The 21,745-nt window shown below is 44.7% G+C and overlaps 1 protein-coding gene across 4 annotated transcripts; it reads left to right on the top strand.

Moving 5' to 3' along the window:
- Positions 1 to 348: 348 nt before the first annotated feature.
- Positions 349 to 21,626, top strand: shroom2b (shroom family member 2b). 4 transcript variants are annotated; one of them, XM_015958006.3, is made up of 11 exons: positions 349 to 486; positions 10,175 to 10,276; positions 11,985 to 12,002; positions 12,200 to 12,322; positions 12,406 to 14,572; positions 14,686 to 14,741; positions 17,644 to 18,252; positions 18,771 to 19,181; positions 19,874 to 20,042; positions 20,139 to 20,411; positions 20,493 to 21,626. In XM_015958006.3, the coding sequence occupies exons 2-11, from the start codon at positions 10,182 to 10,184 to the stop codon at positions 20,763 to 20,765; spliced, it is 4,194 nt and encodes a 1,397-aa protein (XP_015813492.3). In that variant the 5' UTR covers positions 349 to 486; positions 10,175 to 10,181; the 3' UTR covers positions 20,766 to 21,626. The 4 variants fall into 4 exon arrangements, with proteins under 4 accessions (XP_015813492.3, XP_054590664.2, XP_015813494.3 ...); XM_054734689.2 differs by lacking the exon at positions 10,175 to 10,276 and having other exon boundaries at positions 350 to 486; XM_015958008.3 differs by lacking the exons at positions 10,175 to 10,276; positions 11,985 to 12,002 and having other exon boundaries at positions 350 to 486.
- Positions 21,627 to 21,745: the final 119 nt, after the last annotated feature.

Genomic DNA, 21,745 nt, shown 5'->3' with positions numbered 1-21,745 from the left:
CCTGTCCTGTCAGACTTATACACACACATCCCCACCAACAGAGGCTTAAACCTGAATCCTATTACTGGTTGTAAAGCCACTGGCATGAGCTCAGCTCTGTGGAGCGGGTCGAGTCACCCTGAGGGATCTCTGCTCTGCTGCTGCCTCTCTGCAACCTGTTGCTGTGGAAACGGTTCATCAGAACAGGTTCAGAGGACAAAACTTCAGCTTAGGAACAAGAGCAGGAATGTTCAGACTGGCTCCTAAAGATGGCTGAGTTTCTGTCAGAGCTGTAGAGTCTGGGAGCACCCCCTTGTAGTCAGGAGGAGTGGTACGGTCCGTGTTACCTAGGTGAGTGGACACTGCTTAGTGAGATAGGCCATATCAGCACAGCTCATTGTTTTCAGGGGCTTTGGTTTCTCCAGAGAGCTGAGAGTGGGCGCTCGGATCTGGTCCTTCCTCTCTGGACATGGAGCGCTGATAGAAGATAAAGATTTTCACTTCCAGGTATTTTCTCATCTTGTCTTCATAGGTCTTCTTTGATTCAGTCGTTTAGTTTCCCTGAGAAGAGGAATGAAGAAAAACATCTGGTTTTTGTTTCGAAACACCCTGAAAATGTATTTAAGAGTGGTGCAAAAGTTAAATTACATCTGACTGCTGCTCCACTCAGGATGGTGTGCGTGTGCGTGTGTGTGTGTGTGTGTGTGTGTGTGTGTGTGTGTGTGTGTGTGTGTGTGTGTGTGTGTGTGTGTGTGTGTGTGTGTGTGTGTGTGTGTGTGCGCGCGCGTGTGTGCGTGTGTGTGTCACAGCTCTAAATCACACACACCACTCCATCACTGGTGAAAAAGTCTCCTGTAATTTAAAGAGAAATGTTGTTTCTTAAATAAATCAGACTCACATTTACGTCTGTCTGTTCAACAATAAGTCATTTAGGTTTATTTTTCAGGATTTCCAGACAAGAGTTTTAAAATGTCTATGCTTTGTGCCATTCTTCTTGTCTGCCAAGGCGTGTGGGTGTTTAGTAGTAAAATATCCGCTTGATTGATGAAACTCTCAAACATGAAACAGCGGCTGAACATCCATCACTGTGACGCTTGGAGTCAGTCCAACTAAAGATGGCAGCTAGAACAAATTCTGTGTGTTTCACAGCTAAAATCTAATGTTTTCATTCTCATTAAAGGTGCAGTGTGAAAAAATAAAGTAAGATGACATCCAGTGGTCAGATTTTGTTACTGCAATCTCTCAAACGAACAAGATAACTTTTGTGTGGCTCTTATGACTGGCTTTGGTTCTTTAAACAACTCTGGATCTTTTTGCCAGCTGTAGTCAAATTAACGCTGTAGCGTTAGCTCGCAGGAGACACCGCAACCTCACACTCTGATGTAATTACATCCCTCCTTCCTTTATTTTGAAAGGATAAAAACTAACAATCCCTCTATCCCCGCCGGCTGAGAGTAAAATGTGTTTCTGCACAACTTTGCTTCATAATTGAGACATTAGACTGTTTTGAGATTATTTCGCCTTACTTTATTTTTACACACTGACCCTTAAGCCTGATTCCTGCTTCTCCGTCTGCGTCAGTGCGGAGATACGCAACGCCATTATCCGTCCTTGCGGGCCTGCTGGAGAGCTCCGCAAGGACGGACGGAGTCGAGCTCTCTTTTCTAAACATCCGTCCGTCGAGACAGGCAACGCAAGCTTGTGATTGGTCAGGACGCCGCTGTCGTCTACACCGCCGCCATTGCGCCCTCAAAAACATAAAGAGAGCCGAGAATAACAAGCGGCAGACACGGAGAAGCTTGAAGAATACCTCGCGAAAAAACTCTAAAAACATGAACGTTTAATTCCCCCGTGACTGGAGGAGTGAAAAGATACGCAGCAAGCATTTTATTTGTGGACGGAAATGACAGGAAACGTGGGTTTAGAGGTGGTGAGCCCATGAAGAGGTGGAGGATGAGAGACAAATTTGTCTGTGTTAAAAAGTCTCTTATATAGAAAAACACAATATAAACACATATCTTGGACCGGATACATGGCAGGATACCACAGAACAACGCTACGCCCTCTGCTGTCCTGGTGGAGAATTGCTTTGCAACACTCTCCAGGAGACGGAGAAGTCTGAGGGCTAAACATCTCCGTCCGTGCGTGCGTGTCTGTCCCTCTTGGAGCTGACGGAGAAGCATGACTCAGGCTTTAGAGGTCTAAGCTGCAGCTGTTACACACCTGCTTAGACTCTATCAAAACCTGGATGGCTGGGAGCTTTCTTCAGCTGAATGAAGATAAGACTGAGATCCTCATCTGTGCCCCAGACAAGCTGGTTCCCAAAGTCAGAGACTCTCTTGGTCAGCTTGCTTCCCACACCAAACCTTCCGTCAGGAATCTTGGCGTGACCTTTGACCCAGCTCTCACCCTGGATTCTCATGCCAGTTCTCTTGTTCGCTCTTCCTTCTTCCATCTCAGGAACGTTGCTAAGCTGAGTCCCATTCTGTCATGCTCTGAACTTGAGACGGTTCTCCACACCTTCATCTCCTCACGCTTAGACTACTGTAACTCTCTTTTCACGTGTCTGAGCAGAACCTCCCTGAACCGTCTACAGGTGGTTCAGAATGCCTGTGCTCGGCTTCTGACCAAGTCCTCCAAACACACCCACATCACCCCGCTTCTCCTCCAGCTTCACTGGCTGCCAGTCAACTTCAGGGTTCATTTCAAGATCCTGGTTCTGGTCTATAGGGCCTTACATGGACAAGCACCGTCTTACATTGATGATCTTCTTAGTCCCTACACCCCCAGCAGGTCCCTGAGGTCCAGTGATCAAAGCCTACTGGTTGTGCAGCACCAGGCTAAAGACCAAAGGTGACAGATCATCTGCTGCTGTGGCCCCCAGACTCTGGACCTCTCTCCCCCTGAGCCTGAGATCAGTGGACTCAGTGGTCTCCTTTAAAAAGCAGCTGAAGACTCACCTGTTCAAGCTGGCTTTTGGATGACCTTCTTCACCACTCTCTCTTTATTCTGCTCTCCCCACCTATTCCACCTTCCTCAGGATCCTCTGATATCCCTCTTTCCTATTCACTCTCTCTCTTTCTCTACATTTTTACTCACAATTGTCTATTTTTTGCTCATTTTAAATATATTTTTAATCATTTTCTAAATTATTTTTTATATCTTTACAATTTTTGTTTGTGAAGCGCCTCGTGATTTTTATCTTGAGAGGCGCTATAGAAAAGATCTTTTCTTCTTCTTCTTCTTCTTGAACTAAAGATGTTTTGTTCCTAACAATATTTTAACTCTTGTGATTTCTCAACCTAACTTCATAAATTCTTTTAAACTCTTATCATGAAGGATATAGCTCTAACTGTACTAAATACAGCTAATCTTACTGATTTTCCTCATATTCCTGCTTTAGCCGTCCTGCTCCTCTGGAGCAGGGATGTTTAGACCTCATCTCATTCTTCTCCACTTGTAACGTTTTCGGTTGCAGCAGCGATAAGCCCAGCTGTGATGACGTTGGCACTTTGTATTGTGTGATTGTGTTCAGAGCTCAGAAGGGAGAGGTCGGCCCCACAGGCTGCTGCTGCTGGTGAATCAGCAGGATGTGCCACCTCTGAGCGGGCTGATGATGCTTTTAGAACATAAAGGATCTGCTCTGAGCTGGAAAATAACCGTTTGATTTGCTGAGCTAGAATGAAGTTAGATGTCCTGTGGCACAAAGTTGATTTAGTTTAGACCGAGGGAGTCGTCAGGTTTAAAAGTTGTGCCGTTTTTGTTTTGATTTGCAAACAAGAGATTGACAATTTTTTTTATTATCTTTATTTCATTTAAAAAAAATAACACAACGGATACAAACAATATTCATGAAAACACAATATATATTTGAATGAAAGGGAGCAGATAGAAGAACAATCTTATTATTTCTGCCCCCTTTTTAAACTTAAATATCAATTTATAGTTGTGCAGTCCCTCACCAGTTCTTTCAGTCCCGTAACTGTTCACATTTGTTAATTGTTATGTCCACATCAATTGTCCGTTGTCATATCCACTCAACACACGTGATTTAATGTGTAGACTGAACACTTTTAGAGTTCTTGACTCTTTCCATTCTCTGTCCAGGCAATTCCACAACTTCACATCATTCACAGATATGCTCATTTGCTTCATTCTTGTTCTAAATCTAGGTTTTTTGAAGATTTCAAATCCCTTCAACGAATAACTGCTATCTCTCTTTTCAAATATATGCTGAATATTCTTTGGCAATGTACCTTTATTTGCTTTATACATTATATGCAATATTCTCCAGTTGACCAAATCATGAAATTTAATTACTTTATATTTTATAAATAATGGGTTAGATGGAGCTGTACTATGTGCTGCCCACATGCTCTTCACTGAGAGTCGTCATCCTGAATAATCTGATCGTAGAAGTTCTGGTGAGTCGCTCATGTATCGTTCTGGCTCTCCAGCTGATTTAGAGGCACATTTTAGTGTTTTCCTGCTGTCGTAGTCAAATTCCAATCTTGGCACATTTTTCCTTCTTACAAAGTTTCCATCAGAGAGAGTTTCAGATAAAACTTCTTAGTTGTGGAATGATCTTCCTCTTGTTGTTGGGCAGATTCCTGCAGTAGTGGTCATCAAACCCGGGCTGAAAACTCATTTTTATTTGCTGGCTTTTTGTTCAGTGGGTCTCCGATGCCACCACTTAGGGATGTACAACACATCCGCATCAATATCGGTATTGGCCGATGTTAGTCAGTTTTTAACATATTGATATTGGTCTGATAATTAAAACTGGGCCAAAATGTTTATGTTTATTGTAACGTCATGAAGGATTTTGTTTATGTTTATGTATTTAGCAGACACTTTTGTCCAAAGCGACTTACAAGTGATAATCGACATGTTGCCCTTGAGGCTAACAACAACAACAACAACGACTTGACATCAACTTGTGCCGTCAGAATGGAGGTGGTACAAACTGCCGCCACCCAGCAGTCAGAAGCCGTTTTTACAAACAATGCCGTCATTTCGGCATCAAGGATTCTTAGGTCATTTATAGGCGGTCAGAAAGACAATTACCGCAATATTACTACCAAGCGAGGCATAACGAATGCCGCAACATGATTGCATCGGTACACCGTTGCTGTAATTATGCTGATCTGCCGGCACGGTGTGTCTTGTAAAAAGGCTAGAATGAGAATTTCACCACACGAATGAAATAATGTAAATGTTTAATTTTTTGTGGTTCTTCATCACACACAGAGCAAATAGAGCTAGTTTTTACCTTGGCTGGCATGCCTCAGCGACTACTGCTGCCTTCATCAGAGCAACCGCTGATGTTGGTGGCATCGCTTCTGTTTGTCTGTGGGCAGCAGAGGACGATCTCGCCCTCTGCTGCCCACATGCTCTTCACTGATTTCTAAGTCCCATGGGGAATCGTACATCCTCAATAAAGAAATCTTTACGCTGATTTTGTAAATCGATTCAACATCTGAAAAAGAAATAGTGCGATATTTCAGTGTAGTTATTTTCCTATTGTCCTACTTAAATTAATTAAATATTGGTTATTGGATATATCAGCGATATTAATATGGAATAACGATATCGGGCTACATTTTCACATCGGTGCATCCCCGCTGTTATTTTATGTTTTTTCTTTTGTACATTTTATAGTTGTGCTGTAAAGCTCCTTGGTTGGTTTTAAAGTACTATATAAATAAACTTCGGTATTATTTGGTGTGGTAAAGCTTTTGGTACTTCTGACTCAGCATTTTAAGGAAGTCAGGACCATCTTTTACGTCTGTCTTTGACCTCGTATTCAGTTCAAGTCTGAAACTTGTTTAATTATTACTGAGTGGGTTAATGTGAGTGATCACCCTCCAGACTCCTGATTGGTGCTCTTAAACTGGCTGAGATCTCCTCCCATGGGTGGGGGAGTCTGCCCTCCCCCCATTGGTCAGACATTGGCTGGTATCTGAAAACAGACTCAAACATTCCTGTCTCTGTTGTCTCTGCTGACAAGGACACCGAGGGCTGGACGTTCAACAGAGGAGAAAAGGTGGTGGAACACCGACACGTGATGGAATGTGACTCAAACAGAGTCGAGGTGATAACGGTGAAACGAGTCAGAGCTGGTTGACTTCTGCGCATAATGTTAACTTTGGGTTTTTAGAGGACAGGGAAATAAAATAATCCCTTCAGAGGTTTTCTTTCAGACCTACTCATGACGTTGTTTACATTAATGAAGTTTCCCAGCTGCCTCGCTGGCTCTCTGCATGCTCAGCTACTTACAGCACAAACACTAGATTACAGCAAGGACGCCGGACGGGACAGTAGCCCCGCCTCCCTTGTTATAATCTCTAAAGAATTCTGTGCAGCACAAGGTGTGTGCGTGCGTGCGTGCGTGCGTGCGTGCGTGCGTGCGTGCGTGTGTGTGTGTGTGTGTGTGTGTGTGTGTGTGTGTGTGTGTGGTGCAGGAGGAAGAGGAGGAAGGCCTCTACTCTTTGCTCATTCGGTCTTTATTTATCTTTTTATTTAACTGAAGTGTTTTTTTAGGATTGCTGAAGCGAGGCGAGTAGAAATACGTTGGTAAGTAGTTATTTTATGTTTTAAATAGTTTATCTGGTTTAGAAAGGTGTCATTTAAAATTCTTCTTCAGTTGTTGATGCTGCCTGACTCTGTTTAAACCATAACAGATGTTTATACATTAGTGAGAGGTTTCAGCTCTAAAGCTGATTCTAAACTCATAAATTAATAGATCCTGTTTTATTCATAACCAAACCTTGAGATTATCTCTGAGTGTGTACAGGTGTGTGTGTACACACACACCTGTTTTATTCATCTGAACCTGACAGCAGCTGTCTGATTTAAGGTGTTTGGAATTAAAAACTAACACCAGCAGAATATTTCTGCTTCCTCCATGTTTCTGGAAACTTCATCTGCTGTCTGGCCGAAACACGGAGAGACAGATTAGATCTGTTCTGTTTTAATAATCCGTATGATTCCACGTCAACACAGGTAATGTAAGAACACAGAAGGATCGAGTCGACTGGATTAGCGAGTCTTTTTCAGGTTTGTGAAGCATTTGCTCATCTCTGTGGCGGGTGTAGGTGCAGCCAACTGGGGCAGATGTGTTTTGGGTTTCAAGGCTCTAAATCAGAGTCTGGCTCGTGTTTCCTGGAAGCAAACGGTGGTTTCTCCTCCCCTCTAGGATGGATATCTGTAACAGACCAGCTGTATTCCCTGAACAAAAGACCCTCGGCTCTTCACAAAAACACACATTTGCATTTTCATTGTGCAGCAGCTTGTTTGGAGGTGGCACAGCTCATAAAACAGAGACGGAGAGGTGGATTTTAAAGATCAGTTGACTGCTTTTCTGGAGTATTTGGTTTTCTATTTATGTGTGTGAAGAAAAGCAGCACAGAAAGTTGTAAAATGTGGTTTATTTGATCAGAATGGCACTTTTACAATAACATTTCAGTTTTATTGACTGAAAAACTCCCGTTGACCCTCCTGAAGCAGGTTTTTATATATAATTTACTGTAATTTACAAAAACAAACTGAAAAGGAGTTGTAATGCCAAAGAAACAAAGACAAAGCCACTGCTGTCTTTCTGCTTTTCTACATATTTAGATGCTTTTTAAAATAACTTAACCTTTATGTTACCTTCAAATTTTCTAATGTTTCTGGTGTTTAAACAAAAAAAAGCACATACAAAAACTTCCTATAGAAATATTACATAATATTTCATACATCCCATTTTTACACGAATGTCATCCTTTGCTTCAGCCCTAACACAATATAATAAAAACTGTATGTTTCTGAGATTTAACCCCTTTTTTGCCAGGTTTATGATCAATACCAGAATTGTGAAAAAATGTAAAGAAAATTTAAAGATCTATTATTGTTTTGTGTTTTATGTTCAAATGACTGTTATTAGGGTTAAACTGTCACAGCCTTGGAGTGACACAAATAAGCATAAAACTGTTTTTTGTTCTCTTTATAGTTTTTATGTAATTTCATGTTTTCTAAAAAAAAAAGTCACAAAATTTAACCTTAGTGTGCAAAGAAATGCAGACACAATACTTCCTCATATATCTTATAACTCCCAGTTTTTTACATGAATTTTGTCCTTGGCTTCAGTCCTCACAAAATATAATAAAATATTTGTGTGTTTCTGAGATTTAAACTTTTTATCTCCCCTTTATTGTCAGGTGCCTGATCATAACCAGAAATGTAAACAAATGAAAAAATATAAACATCTTTTGTGTATTATGTCCAGATGATTTGTTTTATGGGCAAATTTTCAACACATTGGAGTGTCATTCAATTCAATTCAAGTTTATTTAAAAAGCGCCAAATCACGACAAGAGTCGTCTCAAGGCACTTCACATAATAAACATTCCAATTCAGGTCAGTTCATTAAGCCAATCAGAAATAATGTTTCCTATATAAGGAACCCAGCAAATTGCAGCAAGTCACTGACCAGTGTCAGTGACTTGATGCAATCCTCATACCAAGCAAGCATAAGGCGACAGTGGAGAGGAAAACTCCCTTTTAACAGGAAGAAACCTCCAGAGAATCCTGGCTCAGTATAAGCAGCCATCCACCACGACTCACTGGGGATCGAGAAGACAGAGCAGACACACACACACACACACACGCACACGCGCACACACATACACACACACACACGTCCCCCATGGGGACCAATAAAGTTTTCTGATTCTGACACACACACACACACACACACAAGCACACACACACACAAATAAATTAATAAATAAATGGTCATAAAATTTTTTCATTTAATTACTATTATTATTGACCTCGCCGGTGGCGCAGTGGTTACAGCAGTTACCTTGCAGTGAGAAGGTCTTGGGTTTGCTTCCCAGCCTGGGATCTTTCTGCATGGAGTTTGCATGTTCTCCCTGTGCATACGTGGGTTCTCTCCGGGTTCTCCGGCTTCCTCCCACAGTCCAAAAACATGACTGTTAGGTTGATTGGTCTGTCGAAATTGTAGGTGTGTGTGTGTGTGTGTGTGTGATTGTTTGTCCTGTGTGTCTCTGTGTTGCCCTGCGATGGACTGGCTCTCTGTCCAGGGTGTACCCCGCCTGATTGTCCATTGGCCACTGGAGATAGGCACCAGCCCCCACCTCCCTCCCCCATCCCCCCGCGACCCCACATGGACAAAGTGGATTCAATGGATAGATGGATATTATTATTATTTTTTAATGTAGCGTTGGGGTTTTCCCTGGTATACATAGGAGAAATTCACAGTCTAGTGGAAAACATTAAAAAAATCTCAATTAAGTCTGTAACTGCCCTGGGAATCCAGACAGAATAATAACTAACTAACTAAATATATATAGTTAGTTAGTTAGTTATTATTCTGTCTGGATTCCCAGGGCATTATATATACATATGCTAATATTTAGGTTTACTAGAAAATAATTATTTACATGGGAGTCAATGGAGCAAAAAATGTACTAAGGACGGTAATGTTACTAAATTATTTTAGTGTTACATTAAATGAAGTAGGGGAATTTTAAAAATTATTTTTAGTCTTCCCCCCCAAAAATACACATTCTCCTAAAAAAAGATACATTGCAGTAGCATAGCCAAAATTATTCACAAAAATACACCTGTCTGCGCAAAAAAATGCACTTAGGACATTTAAGGGTTAAAAGGATCAAATTTTCCTCTCAAATACCTTGAAGGATTCTCAGCAACTAAAGAAACCTGAGCCGTCTCAGATATTGTTAGAAAGTTGTCTTTATTCCTTTGCAGCGACTGGGAGGCTCTCAGACTCCTGGGAGATGGCCAGTTTAGATGTCTGAGTGCAAGCGAGGGTCCAACAGGGAGGGAACATACCTCCCAGCATTCCTTCTGTTGAAGGAATGTGTCCGTTTGGTTCCCTGGCGCGGTCAAAGCAAAAGTAAAGGCAGGTCAACTTTCATCTGGTGGATTGGTGTATTTACTTTCGGTGTCACGTCTAATGGGTGAATTATAAATCTCTGAGCCTTCTAAACATTCTGATTAAATTCAGAATAAGAGGCAGAGCTCTTTTGACCTGATTCTGCTTTTAATTCTGCAGCTTTCTGATTTCTGATGCGAGTTTTCTATTCTTCTTGTCGATTGTTTATTTGATACCATCATCTCTTCCCCCTTTTTTCTCTCTTTTCACTCATCCCTCCACGCCCATCAGGGCTAAAATGGTTGATGTCGTTTCACCGCAAACAATGCCGTCAGAAAATGAGGTTCACGTAGCGAGGAGCTTTCTCACCAAGATTTTGCGAAGCTCCATGAGGTATCATTTAGTGTTCCAGCCTCACCCGACCCGACCCGGCTGTGTTTGCTAGTACCTGTTGGTGTCTCCTAGTAACTTTTGGTGTTTTCACGTGTTGTGCTAGTGTTTAAGTCACATGTTCTTTTGTTATTTGTACATTTGTGACATGTTTTTAGTTGAATTTTACTTAAAAATACCTTTAAATTAGGGATGGGCAATACAAACGATATAAGGTAGAAAGGATATAAAATTGGGTAATGGTAGAGTTTTTGGCTATATCGCAATACCGCGATATCGCGATAACACATGATGTCACTAAGATGTGCAACCTGCTGACATTGGGACAACAGAATGGCGGTGACTGCAAGCATGGAGTGGGCAGAGGAGGAGGCCTAAATGCCTCAAGTGTCATATATTTGCCACATGAGGATATTTAAAAGCATGTCATTTTCACATATATAAACAGAGGAAAAAATATATCGCAATATATATCGTTACCGCACATGCTTCAGATTACAGTAATCCCTCGCTACTTCGCGGTTCGTTCATCGCGGATTCGCTGCTTCGCGGATTTTTTCTTTGGAGCATTTTTCAGAGGGAATTCGCAGATTTGCGGTATTTTTCACTGATTCGCGGTATTTTTCTATGCGAAATATCAAGAAATTCTTGGTTTTTTTTCATCAATTTCATCATAAAATGCACTTTTTGTAATAAAACTAAAAAAACCAAGTAAAAAATTTTTTTCTTGAGTTTTACCCACAAAAAGAGAATGGATCATACGATAATTCAATAGGGAGCGTGGTTTCACAGACGCGGAAGTGAGAGCGTCGGTGAAACGCCGGCTGATCTAGGAAACCCCCGAGCGTTCGAGCGTCAACGAAGTGACACGGAAATGCCGGGCTTTCCAGAAGTAAGTAAGATAACTTACTATGAGCTGATAGTTCGTTGGATTGATCGGTAGGTTGGAAACTCTGATCATGAATCTGAAGAAACGATGACTGAGTGGTGAGCTGGAAAGGCGACTTCCGTTTATAGCCGCGGTTTGTGATGTAGGTGCGACGTGGAGGGAATCCCCGCGAGGGGCATGCTGGGAGTCCCTACTTCGCGGATTTTCACCTATCGCGGCCAGGTCTGGAACGCATCTACCGCGATAAACGAGGGATTACTGTATATTGCAATATAGATTAGAGGCCATATCGCCCAGCCCTACTTTAAATGTTGGATGGGTTGCTTTATTTTATGGTGGTGTCCTTTTCAATCAGCAAATCATTAAAGGCACACTTTGCAGTTCGGGCTTGCTTTTAGCACCCTTTTCTGTTAGTGACAGCAGAAGTGAAACTTATCTCCTCGCTGTGTGTTTGTCTTTTTAACACCTTAATTTAACTGCTGAAGTGTCTCCCCAGCCTTCATTAGTTTCTACAGGAGTGATTCATCACTGAATGATCTAAAACATGCAGTCCAACAGGGGCCGGACCGCCTCTCTGAAGTTGCAAGTGTGGTATTCTGGCCACAGAGGGCGGTGAGGGCCTGAATGACATTTCATTTTCTCTGTAAAGGGTTAGCACATACTGGCTCAAGGAAACGGTTTTAATATATGAAAGTTGCAGAGTGTGCTTTTAAGACTCAGTCAGCCATGTGTTTGTCTCTAGTTTTTGTCAAAAAGGTACAAAATTGTTCTCTTTTGTTTTGAGTGTGTGATTTTCTCATTTTTTTCAACACGCTTTCCCAGGAAGAACCGCTTCAGAGGGTACGTTCAAGAGCCAAACTGTTGAAGTTATACAAAAATAAAATTCTTCCAGATTGAATTATTGGACCTGAGAGAAGTGTGATTCCCTCCGGTCCCCTCTCGTCTGAACTCCACCAATTATCTTCTAGTGAAAATGCTCCGATGTCAAACGGCCTCTTGGTTGTGTAAAGTGTTCTGATGTGTCTCTGCCTCCCCAGAAAAAATGATCCAGGCTTTCGGCCTCATTCCTGGCACTCCTCCAAGCTGACAGAAGACGAGTCTGAGCCCGCCGGGTCTGAGGCCGCCCCAGCACCCGTGTGGCAGGATAAACATGAAGCCAGGTCAGCTTGTTGGGCTTTTCCCGCCTCTGTGTGAAACAAGTTATTTTTACTGAAACGACGTGTGATTCTGTTTAAATGTGAAGGCCTAAAAAGGCATCCGGTGATGGTGACCAGCGGGCTGAGCAGACCCCTCAGCTGAGCTCTGTGAGCAGTATGGAGAGATTGGAGCGTCCCCACCAGCCAGGTCATCTCTCCCCTCCTGACCCGCTCGGCGTATCGGGGGCTAAACGAGACGTGGGGTTCAGCTGCTTCTCCGGCAGCTCCAGCCCTCCTGGCCACGACTCCTGCGCGGCTGGTAGAAAAGGAGCCAACGCAGAAAACATTTTCTTCAAAGGCTTTCAGAGCGAAGGGTCTCAGCAGAGCGAGCGCCACAGATACCTGCAGTCAGCTCTTGGGAACGGAGGCTGCGAGGGGTCGAGGGCCGAGGAGCAGCCTGCATCTCAGGTTTCTGTTGCAGGGAGGCCCGGTGTTGGCCCGCTGTGGCAGGTACCAGAGAAGAAAAGGTCCCAGTCTCCTCCTGCTCCTCCCCCACCTCTCCGCAGCGACAGCTTCGTCGCCACAAAGGTGTTCCCTTATTCCGACGGGCCTTTGGCTCCACCAAAGAGCCAGGCCAGGTCCTTTGAGAAACTGATGGAAAACAATCAGAACTTCCTCAGATTTCAGAACCACAACCAGCTACATCCCAACAAACTCTTCTCCTTGTCCAGCAGTGACATCAGCCAGTCCCATTACACCCAACCACCTGCACACCAGAGGCAGTACAGCGATGAAAGCCCTTTCTACCTGCAGACCCGGACCGCTCCTCCTTCAAAGACCCAAAGTGTTGGAAGCTACTACCGCAGCCTCCAGGATCTGCCCACCAACGCTTTCAGCCGCAAGCAGGTTCGCCACTCCACCGCTTTCATGGCAGGCTGTGCCGCAAACCCAAAACTGGAGGGCGGAGGACATACCAGATACTACAGCCTGGCAGGTAAACACCTGGTCCAGCCTGGTGAGCGCAAGACCAGGCAGAGCCGATCAGACAGCTGGAAGGGTGAGCTTGATAAACCACCCTGGATGAGCAGCAGTGACTCCAGCTTCTGTAGTTCACTCAAGACACACATTAAGGCAACGTGCTCCCCTCCTCAGTTCCAGGTGTCTCACGGTGAGAAGAAGGATCGCAACGCCGGCTCCCGTCTTAGAAATGGTCTTCACTACAAGAACCAGACCTATGAAGTTTCTGTTCAGAGCCGCAGCCCAGAAGATCCTCTGAAGGGACCTCCTAACAATATGAAAAGACTCTATCAAACAAATCAGAACAATGAACATAAGGTCAGCGTTTCGAGACACCAGAACCCTTGGGTGCCTCAAGAAGATCATCGAATATCTGCCCTGAAAACTCCACTCCTCCACTGTTTGGCCCAGGAGAGTAGGAGTCTGGCTGAGAGGCAACCGACAGCTTCTTCAACTTCTTTGATGTCTTCCCCGGATGGCAGCAGCCCCTCGACTAGCAGCAGTGCGAAAGCAAACCGCCGCAGTGACCGTTACGCCACGACGCTTCGTAAGGAGGTCCAGCAGAAGAGAGCCCAGCTGCAGAAGAGCCGCAGCGCTGCAACCCTCACCTACGAGGCTGAAGATGACGACGCAGAAGAGTGGAGATCCACAGAGACCTCTGCCTCCTCAAATACCTACAAGGACCATTTAAAGGAGGCTCAAGCAAGGGTTCTCCAGGCCACGTCCTTCCAGAGACGTGACCTGGAGCCCCAAGGACCAGAGGCCGCAGTTCACAAACCATCTCATGGACGCGTTAGAGGACGTAGGCAGTTCCACCCAGCTAAGAGGATGCACTCCTTCTCTGAGCCTGATAAGATGGACAAAGTCGGAGTAGAGGGAGAATCCCAAACCAGCTCAGATCCAGAACGGAAGTTTTTTGAAACCAAACCAACATTCTTCAGGCCTGCGCCGGGGTCGGTTCATGGACCAAACCAGAGCGCCAGCCTCAATGAAACAAGTAAACCAGAGGAGACCCACCCACCATCAGACCCAAACCGGCTAAGTCCTGGAGATGAGCAGGTCTTAATGGAGCAGCAGAGACTGGGCACCTTTGCTGAGTACCAGGCCACATGGAACAAGCAGAAGAAGTCATCAGACACCAAAACACAAGGGAGATATCATTCAGCGGAGAACATCCTGGATGTGAGTGCTGAGGAGAAGGCTGCCTGTATCCATGAGAGATCCCGATCTTCACCTTCTGCTGATTTCTGCACACAGGTGAGCAACGTTACCTTCAGAAGCCTTTAGGCCGGCAGACAGAACTGTTTCCTGTTGCATCGCTGCTGTTTTAGACGGTAAACCGTGTTTTTGCACATTTCTCTTCCCTGCAGAAAACTCCCTCCCTTCACAAAGATCCACAAGAGCAGCGTGGCGGTTTGGCCTCCAGGTGAGATTTACTAAACGGAAAGCTTCGCAGATTTAGCTGAAGTTATTAGTTCACTGCTGCTGCTTTGTATCAGATCAGATCGTCACAAAATGACAGCTTTGCCTTCTGTGTTCTGTGTGGCTAAAGCGCGTGTTTAAATGAACAGGAACGGCTGAATTCCACCCAAAGTTACTAAAGTTTCTGCTCATGCTCACGGTGTATTGCTACAATCAGAGCTGCTGCAGATAAAAACCTGTGTTATATCCATTTCATGTATCTGATGTATTTGTTCTTTAAAAATAAATGCTGATTGATAGTTAAAAACTAGTTTTTTTCATCGAAAACACGTCGTCCCCTTCAGTTTGCCACCAAACATGAACATTTTAAACCAGTTTTAAGTGGGACTTGCATTTAGCACCCCCTAGTGTTCATTAGTGATACCAAAAGTGAAACTTGTCTGTTTGCTGCGCGTTCTATTTTTTTTAACAACTTTGTCTAACGGCTGACGTGTCTCCTCGGCCTTCATTAGTGTTTACAGGAGCGGCTCGTCACTAAAATACACAAATCAGCTTTGTTCACGATCAAAACATGCTGGAAGCAGACTGCGGCGCTAGCACGTCAGCTACAGGTAGCAGCCTGCCACTCTGAATTTGCAAGTGCGGCTTCCTGGCCACAGGGGGCGGTGGGGGTCTGAGACACATCCCATTAATCGTGTAAAGCAGGCGTGGGGAACCCTGGTCCTCGAGGACCAGTATCCTGCCTGTCTTGGCGCCAACACTTCTGATTCAGTGGTTGATTCGCCTGTTCAGCAGCTCATCGGGCTCTGCAGAAACCTGTTAATCACCCGCTGATTGAAATCAGTTGTGATGATTCAGGGTTGAAACTAAAATATGCTGGATAGCGGCCCTCGATGGACCACGGTTCCCCACCCCTGCTGTAAAGGGTCGTTTTTAGTGGGGATCCACCGATCAGGTTTTTTGCTGCCGATCACCGATACCGATATCAAAGAATGCTGATAACCGATACCGATTACGTGGATTGGCCAGAAATTTTCTACAACATTATAATGAGTGCTACAAACTACATAATCTGGGAATAAAGGAAATGTAACCTAATCTAAAATGGTCTGTATTAGGGTTGTCACGGTGTGAAAATTTAACCTCACGGTTATTGTGACCAAAATTACCACGGTTTTCGGCATTATCGCGGTATTTTTTTTAAACGTGCTACATTTTCACACAATTAAATAAACCCTGTATGTCAAGAAATATTGTCCTCAGTATGTGTCTAAATTTAGCCTAAGATGTGTTATTTTGTAATTATTTGTTTATTTGTTTACATTTTTTCCCTTTAGTCATTAAAATACCAATATTTGCCCATAACTTCTTATTTTGTGTCTGTTTGATGTCATCATTTTAAAAATATTAGATCAGATGATACTCAGTACTCAAGTAGCCTTCTAATCAGATACTTTTTTACCCTTACTTGAGTAATAAACCCTATATCAGGAAAATATTGTCCTCGGTTTGTGTCCTTCCAGTGAGCTTTGCAGATTTGGGAAAATGTCATCAGGCAGTAATCATTGTTAAATTCATAATTATTCTCGGAGAGAGACCAACTCTTATCTGCCCCTGGGAGCCCCGTAATGCATAGCGTCATTTCAACATGGGGGTGTCCGCGACACGGTTTATATGCAGGTAGCGGCGCTGCGGCTGCTTTATATAGCGACTCGTTGCATTCTCCCTCAACCCAAATCCTCGGATCACGCATTTTAGCTAAAACGCTAACGTTAGCTTGCCTTGCGTTGACTGTAGAGTGGTGGGTGATGGTCACGCGGATGTGTCATGAGATTTGAAGCGTCGCTGCCTTTCACAGACACTTTTTCTGCTCGTGCTGCAAACAGGATAGCCGTCTTCTATCAGCTGTCCCTCGGCATTCTTCAGATATCCAAAAAAATGCCCGTACTTCCCACTTTGTCTTCTTTGAGGGATAATAAATGTCCTCCTGAGCACTGCCGTCTTCTCCTTTGGCCATTATTTCAGCTTTAGCTTCAAGAAAGTTGTGGTTGTAAACAACAAAGTGCGCATGTGCCGCCGGCAACTTCAGCAGATGATACGGTGGCTGGTAAGGGTCACCGCGCCTACACCGCAGCCACGGTAACCCACCGAGAATTTTTTTTTTTTAAACAAGACGGTTATTATTTTTGTCAACTTTTTTTTACCGGGGTTTACCGCTACACCGGTTACCGTGACAACCCTACCTGATCGGTCTGCTTTTATCTATTTTGAAAACTCCGATCAAAACCGATAGGGGCGCTATCGGCCGATTGGGATCAAATGCCGATCCATCGGTGCATCCCTAGTTTTTAGCACATATCGGCTCGAGAAAATGGTTTAAAAATATGAAAAAGTGATATAGCGTGACTTTAAAACTTTCTTGGGTGTGATTAGAAGTTTTAAAAGAAAAATGAACCTAATTCATGCTACATGAATGTCAGAGGCAAGGTAAGTGCTGTTTCTGTGTCGGCTCACGTGTTCTCCATCCACAGGCTTTGGTTTTCCCTCCCAGTCTCACATTTCCTGATCCCAGAAAAACTCTGATCTCTAAAACACTCCACACCTCCTAAACGTTGTGCATCAGACGCTCATTATTTCCTGTCAGCAGCACGACCCTGAATTAGCAGATTAAAATTATTGTGTGGTTTTAGCAGCTCCGTAAGACTCTGGGCCCAAACTTTTCCCCGTCTGACTCTTTAGTTTCTTTTTGTCTTATTTTCAGTTTAAAACCGATTCCCAGTTTTCCCGTCAGGTTCTAATAGAACCTGACTGGAGTTTTGCATCTTTGTAAAGGAAGCGTGAGGATGTTTGTTTTTATGTTGAAGGAAGGAGGATATTTTAAATGAGTTTTTAATTCTGATCCTCAGAGAGAAGACGGAGAGCAGGTCGCCTGACCTCAGCCCACAGCCGGTCTCGTCAGTCCTCAGAAACGAGGGGACTGTCCCAGATCCTGACCACAGGACCAAACCCAACAGCATCAGTCCCTCGCACACCGCGCTCTCCTCTGGTCGGCGCAGCGTCAGCCCCAGCCCTGGCTCCAAGCAGCCAGCTCAGTCTCCACAAACCCAGAGCCTCCTGCCACCACCCAGGCCCCTTTTAGGTCCACAAACCACATCCTCCTCCCAGGAATTCCTTACTGGCGCCCAGTTGGACCCAGCAGCACTCCAGCCTATGTCCAGCTCTGGTTCTGACAGCCAGAAGCATCCAGCTGCCCACTCTTCCTCTGCTGGTCCCACCCTGACCAGTTCTCCTCTCAGCACAACGTCTGGACCAGACTCCAGTCAGAGGGTAGAAACCCTGGAGGAGAAGGAGCAGCTAGCAACTCCTTCCTCTACTCCTCCTCCTCCTCCTTCATCTTCATCCTCCCTCGCTCACCCTGAAACGGATCGAGCTCGCTCTCCTTCACCTCTGTTTGTGCCTCTCAGGCTGACCGACAAACCCCCGGCTGCGGTCGAGCAGGATGACTCACAGCTCAGGTAAGCAGCTTAGTCGGGGCTCTTCAGATCTCCTCGCCGCCTCCTGTTACGTAAACGCTCCTGATGCGGGAGGAGAAACCTCCAGCTCCACGTAAACAAGGAGGCGAATCGACACAGTCCCAAAGTAGTGACGATGGCTTTTGTAGGTTATTAACCCAGAGAGAGTTTGTTTTAATCACCTCAGGAGCCTGGGATGGGCGGGACTGAAGGATGTAATTTTGTTAAAACCACATCTGAGCGTGTATTTTAACCATCTTCTCATTTATAACATTTAAACTTCTGCTGCTTTTCAAAGCGGCTTTTAACTCTTACGGTCTGAGAGGAAGAAAAATCCATTCATTGCATCACATTCAGTCCGTCTGGGTTGACCGAGATGGATGCAGGTGAACGGTTTCAGGTTTTAAACAAAAACAGGATAAAAAGAAGCCTCATTAGCCCGTCACGACAAACAAACACGATCCGTGAGGAGGAAGAAGGGAAAAGTATTTATTGTTTTTATGCTGGTGTTTAATTACTAGATCAGAAACAGAGCTGCAGGCCCCAGCCGTGATGGATGTGAGCGATCTGAAGAAGGTTCCCGTCAGGATCGTCCACTCGGAGGCCAGATCAGAGCAGACCGGCATCGTCCCCGAAGCGCCGCCCCACATCTCCACCCTTCAGCCAGACCAGGAGAAGGGTCGTGGTCCAGACCGGAGTCAGGACTCCAAGTCGGCAGGTGACCATCACCTCCGGGAAGAGGCCAAGAGAGAAGAGCTGGCCAGGGACATCATGGGGAGAGATAAGTCCCTGGTGGACATCCTGGATCAGAGTGGAAGGAAGACCACCATGGACCTGATGGAGGGACTCTTTGCTCCAGAGGAGAAGATCCTGGTGGGAGCTCAGCAGAGGAGGAGGGCGTCAGCGGGCTCCAGGCTGCCCACCTCCAACAGGTGAAGCATTTCAGATAAAAAAGAGAAAGTCACTTCTGATTAAACTTTTATTTTATTTTATTTTTTTATATTATTTATAAGTTAAAGATGTAGCTGAACTGGTGGGGCCTCCGCCTCACACGCCGGGGAACCTGGTTCCAATTCAGGCATGGGACATGCGAGATTCCGACTCAGATGGTACACATGTTAAGCTGCACTGTGGCGCAGTTGTTAGCACTGTTGCCTCGCAGCAAGCAGGTTGCAGGTTTGAAACCCGGCTGCAGTCTTTCTGTGTGGAGTTGCATGTTCTCCCCATGCATGTGTGGGTTTCCTCCGGGTACTCCAGTGTCCCCCCACAGATCACAACACGCCCTACAGGCTAACAGTTAAATAAATAAACATACGTTAACGCATTTGAGCCTAAAACCAGGGCTGTTCTTTAATTTACTCATTTTCAATCAGTTTTATGAAGATCTGCGAATTGATTCCAATAGTTTCCCACCAGGAGAATTCCCAAGTTTTCCCTCAACCTCTTGGGTTAAATCACAATAACAGTAGTCTGCCCCCTGCTGGACAAATACTATACATGTCTACTTAGTTGTCCACAACTATAACAGTGTGTGTGTGTGTGTGTGTGTGTGTGTGTGTGTGTGTGTGTGTGTGTGTGTGTGTGTGTGTGTGTGTGTGTGTGTGTGTGTGTGTGTGTGTGTCAGGAGGGAGGAAGAGGAGGTGTCAGCGTCAGCCTCTCTAGTCCCCAGCTCCTCCTACTACAGTACCTCAGCTCCCAAAGCTGAGCTCCTCATCAAGATGAAGGACATGCAGGAGGAGCTAGAGGAGCAGGACTCTGAGGACGAGCTGGACGTCGACCTGGCCAGTAAAAAGGTAGAAGTTTTAACCTCTGAGGATGAAGCTGGATTATTAGAAAAGCAGTGGACATGTTTATCTGTTGTTGTTGTTTGTTTTTTTTGTCCTCTTCAGCAAGAGCTCATTTCCAGCCTGGCTGGGAAGCTAGAGGTGCTGCGGGAGGCGCGGCAGAGCTTGCAGGAGGACGTGGAGGACAACGAGGCTCTGGGTGGAGAGGTGGAGGCCACCGTGCAGCGCCTCTGTCAGCCCAACCAGCTGGAGAAGTTCCGCATGTTTGTGGGGGACCTGGATAAGGTGGTGAGCCTGCTGCTGTCGCTGTCGGGGCGACTCGCCCGGGTGGAGAATGCCCTCAACAGCCTGGAGGATGAGGCTCCGCCTGAGGAGAAGGTAACCGACTTTAGCACTTTAGAAGTGATCCTTTTGGCCAAACACGCTAACCCAACCTTAACGATCTCCATCCTCCACCAGCGTACCTTAACGGAGAAACGAAAGCTGCTGATGAGGCAGCACGACGACGCCAAGGAGCTGAAGGAGAACCTGGACCGTCGGGAGAGGCTGGTGTCCAGCGTCATGGAGTCCCACCTGGACCCGGAGAGCCTGGACGACTACAAACACTTTGTTAAGATGAAGTCGGCTCTCATCATCGAGCAGCGGAAGCTGGAGGATAAGATCAAACTGGGTGAGGAGCAGCTGAAGTGCTTGGTAGAGAGTCTGCCGCTGGAGCAGAGACCTCTGCTGTGAGATCCAGACTGGGACAGCAGGAAGACCAACGGGAATTCTCACATCTCAAATGGAGATTTGTAACATTTTTAATATTATTCATGACTTTTTGAGTCTAGATCTCAGATAGTTTTGCTGACAGAACCCAAAAATGAGCTGGATTTGTGAACATGGACCTAAAAAGCAGGTTTCTTTCTGTGAGAACATTGTTTGCTTCTTAATCGGATCGATTGTGAGGGACGCTTGTACAGATTTTAAAACTAAGAGAACAAAGTTTTTTACTGCTGATCTGCTGTTCCTGTGGAATGATCGGACTCCTAATAAAGATGGGGTTAACAAACCAAACCTCTGTTAGATTAACTCGGATTAAATCACGTTTCTGCAGGTTTTCATCTCTATAGTGTCATTATTTATGTTGTTTCTTGAGCTTTTCTCTCTTGTCAGACTTAATTATCACCTGCTGGTTTTAATATCTTCTAGTAATTTATTGTAGCGTTTCTGAAGGAATAAAGACTAAAGAGGGGTTTTAATTTTATTCCCTCGATTTGTTTTAAAGCGTTTTATGTACATATATATATATTAATCTCATCAATCCTTGTTGTGTTTACTTTACCTGTAACTTTTGCGTATACTTCAGGCTGAAACAAACATGTGAATTTAAACCCTAACTGGACTTCAGACGCTAACACTGCTGGATTATTATTCCTGCTCTCATCTGCAGTTTGAATCCGAAACTCCTGTTGTATCGTTAGCACTTTGTTATTCTTTTTGTCACGTTTTGCTCTCCGTACTTCTGGAGATGTGCCTCCTGGAGCTTCTCACTGGGACCTTCATGTCTCGACGCTCAGCGTCTTTACGGCATTAAAGTGAAACTGAATCATGTAGAAAAGTAGATCTTGTTTTCATTTTTTAATCTCTTCACTTGTGTCAGGATTAGTGACATTCAGCCTGTTGGATTAAAACGGATCATTTTAACGCATTTAAACGACTGAATCAGCAGG

Source organism: Nothobranchius furzeri, chromosome 3, assembly GCF_043380555.1.
Source record: "Nothobranchius furzeri strain GRZ-AD chromosome 3, NfurGRZ-RIMD1, whole genome shotgun sequence".
In the NCBI taxonomy this organism is placed as follows: Eukaryota; Metazoa; Chordata; class Actinopteri; order Cyprinodontiformes; family Nothobranchiidae; genus Nothobranchius; species Nothobranchius furzeri.
Note: the sequence above shows the minus strand (reverse complement) of the source record. Positions and strands in the feature narration are given on the sequence as shown.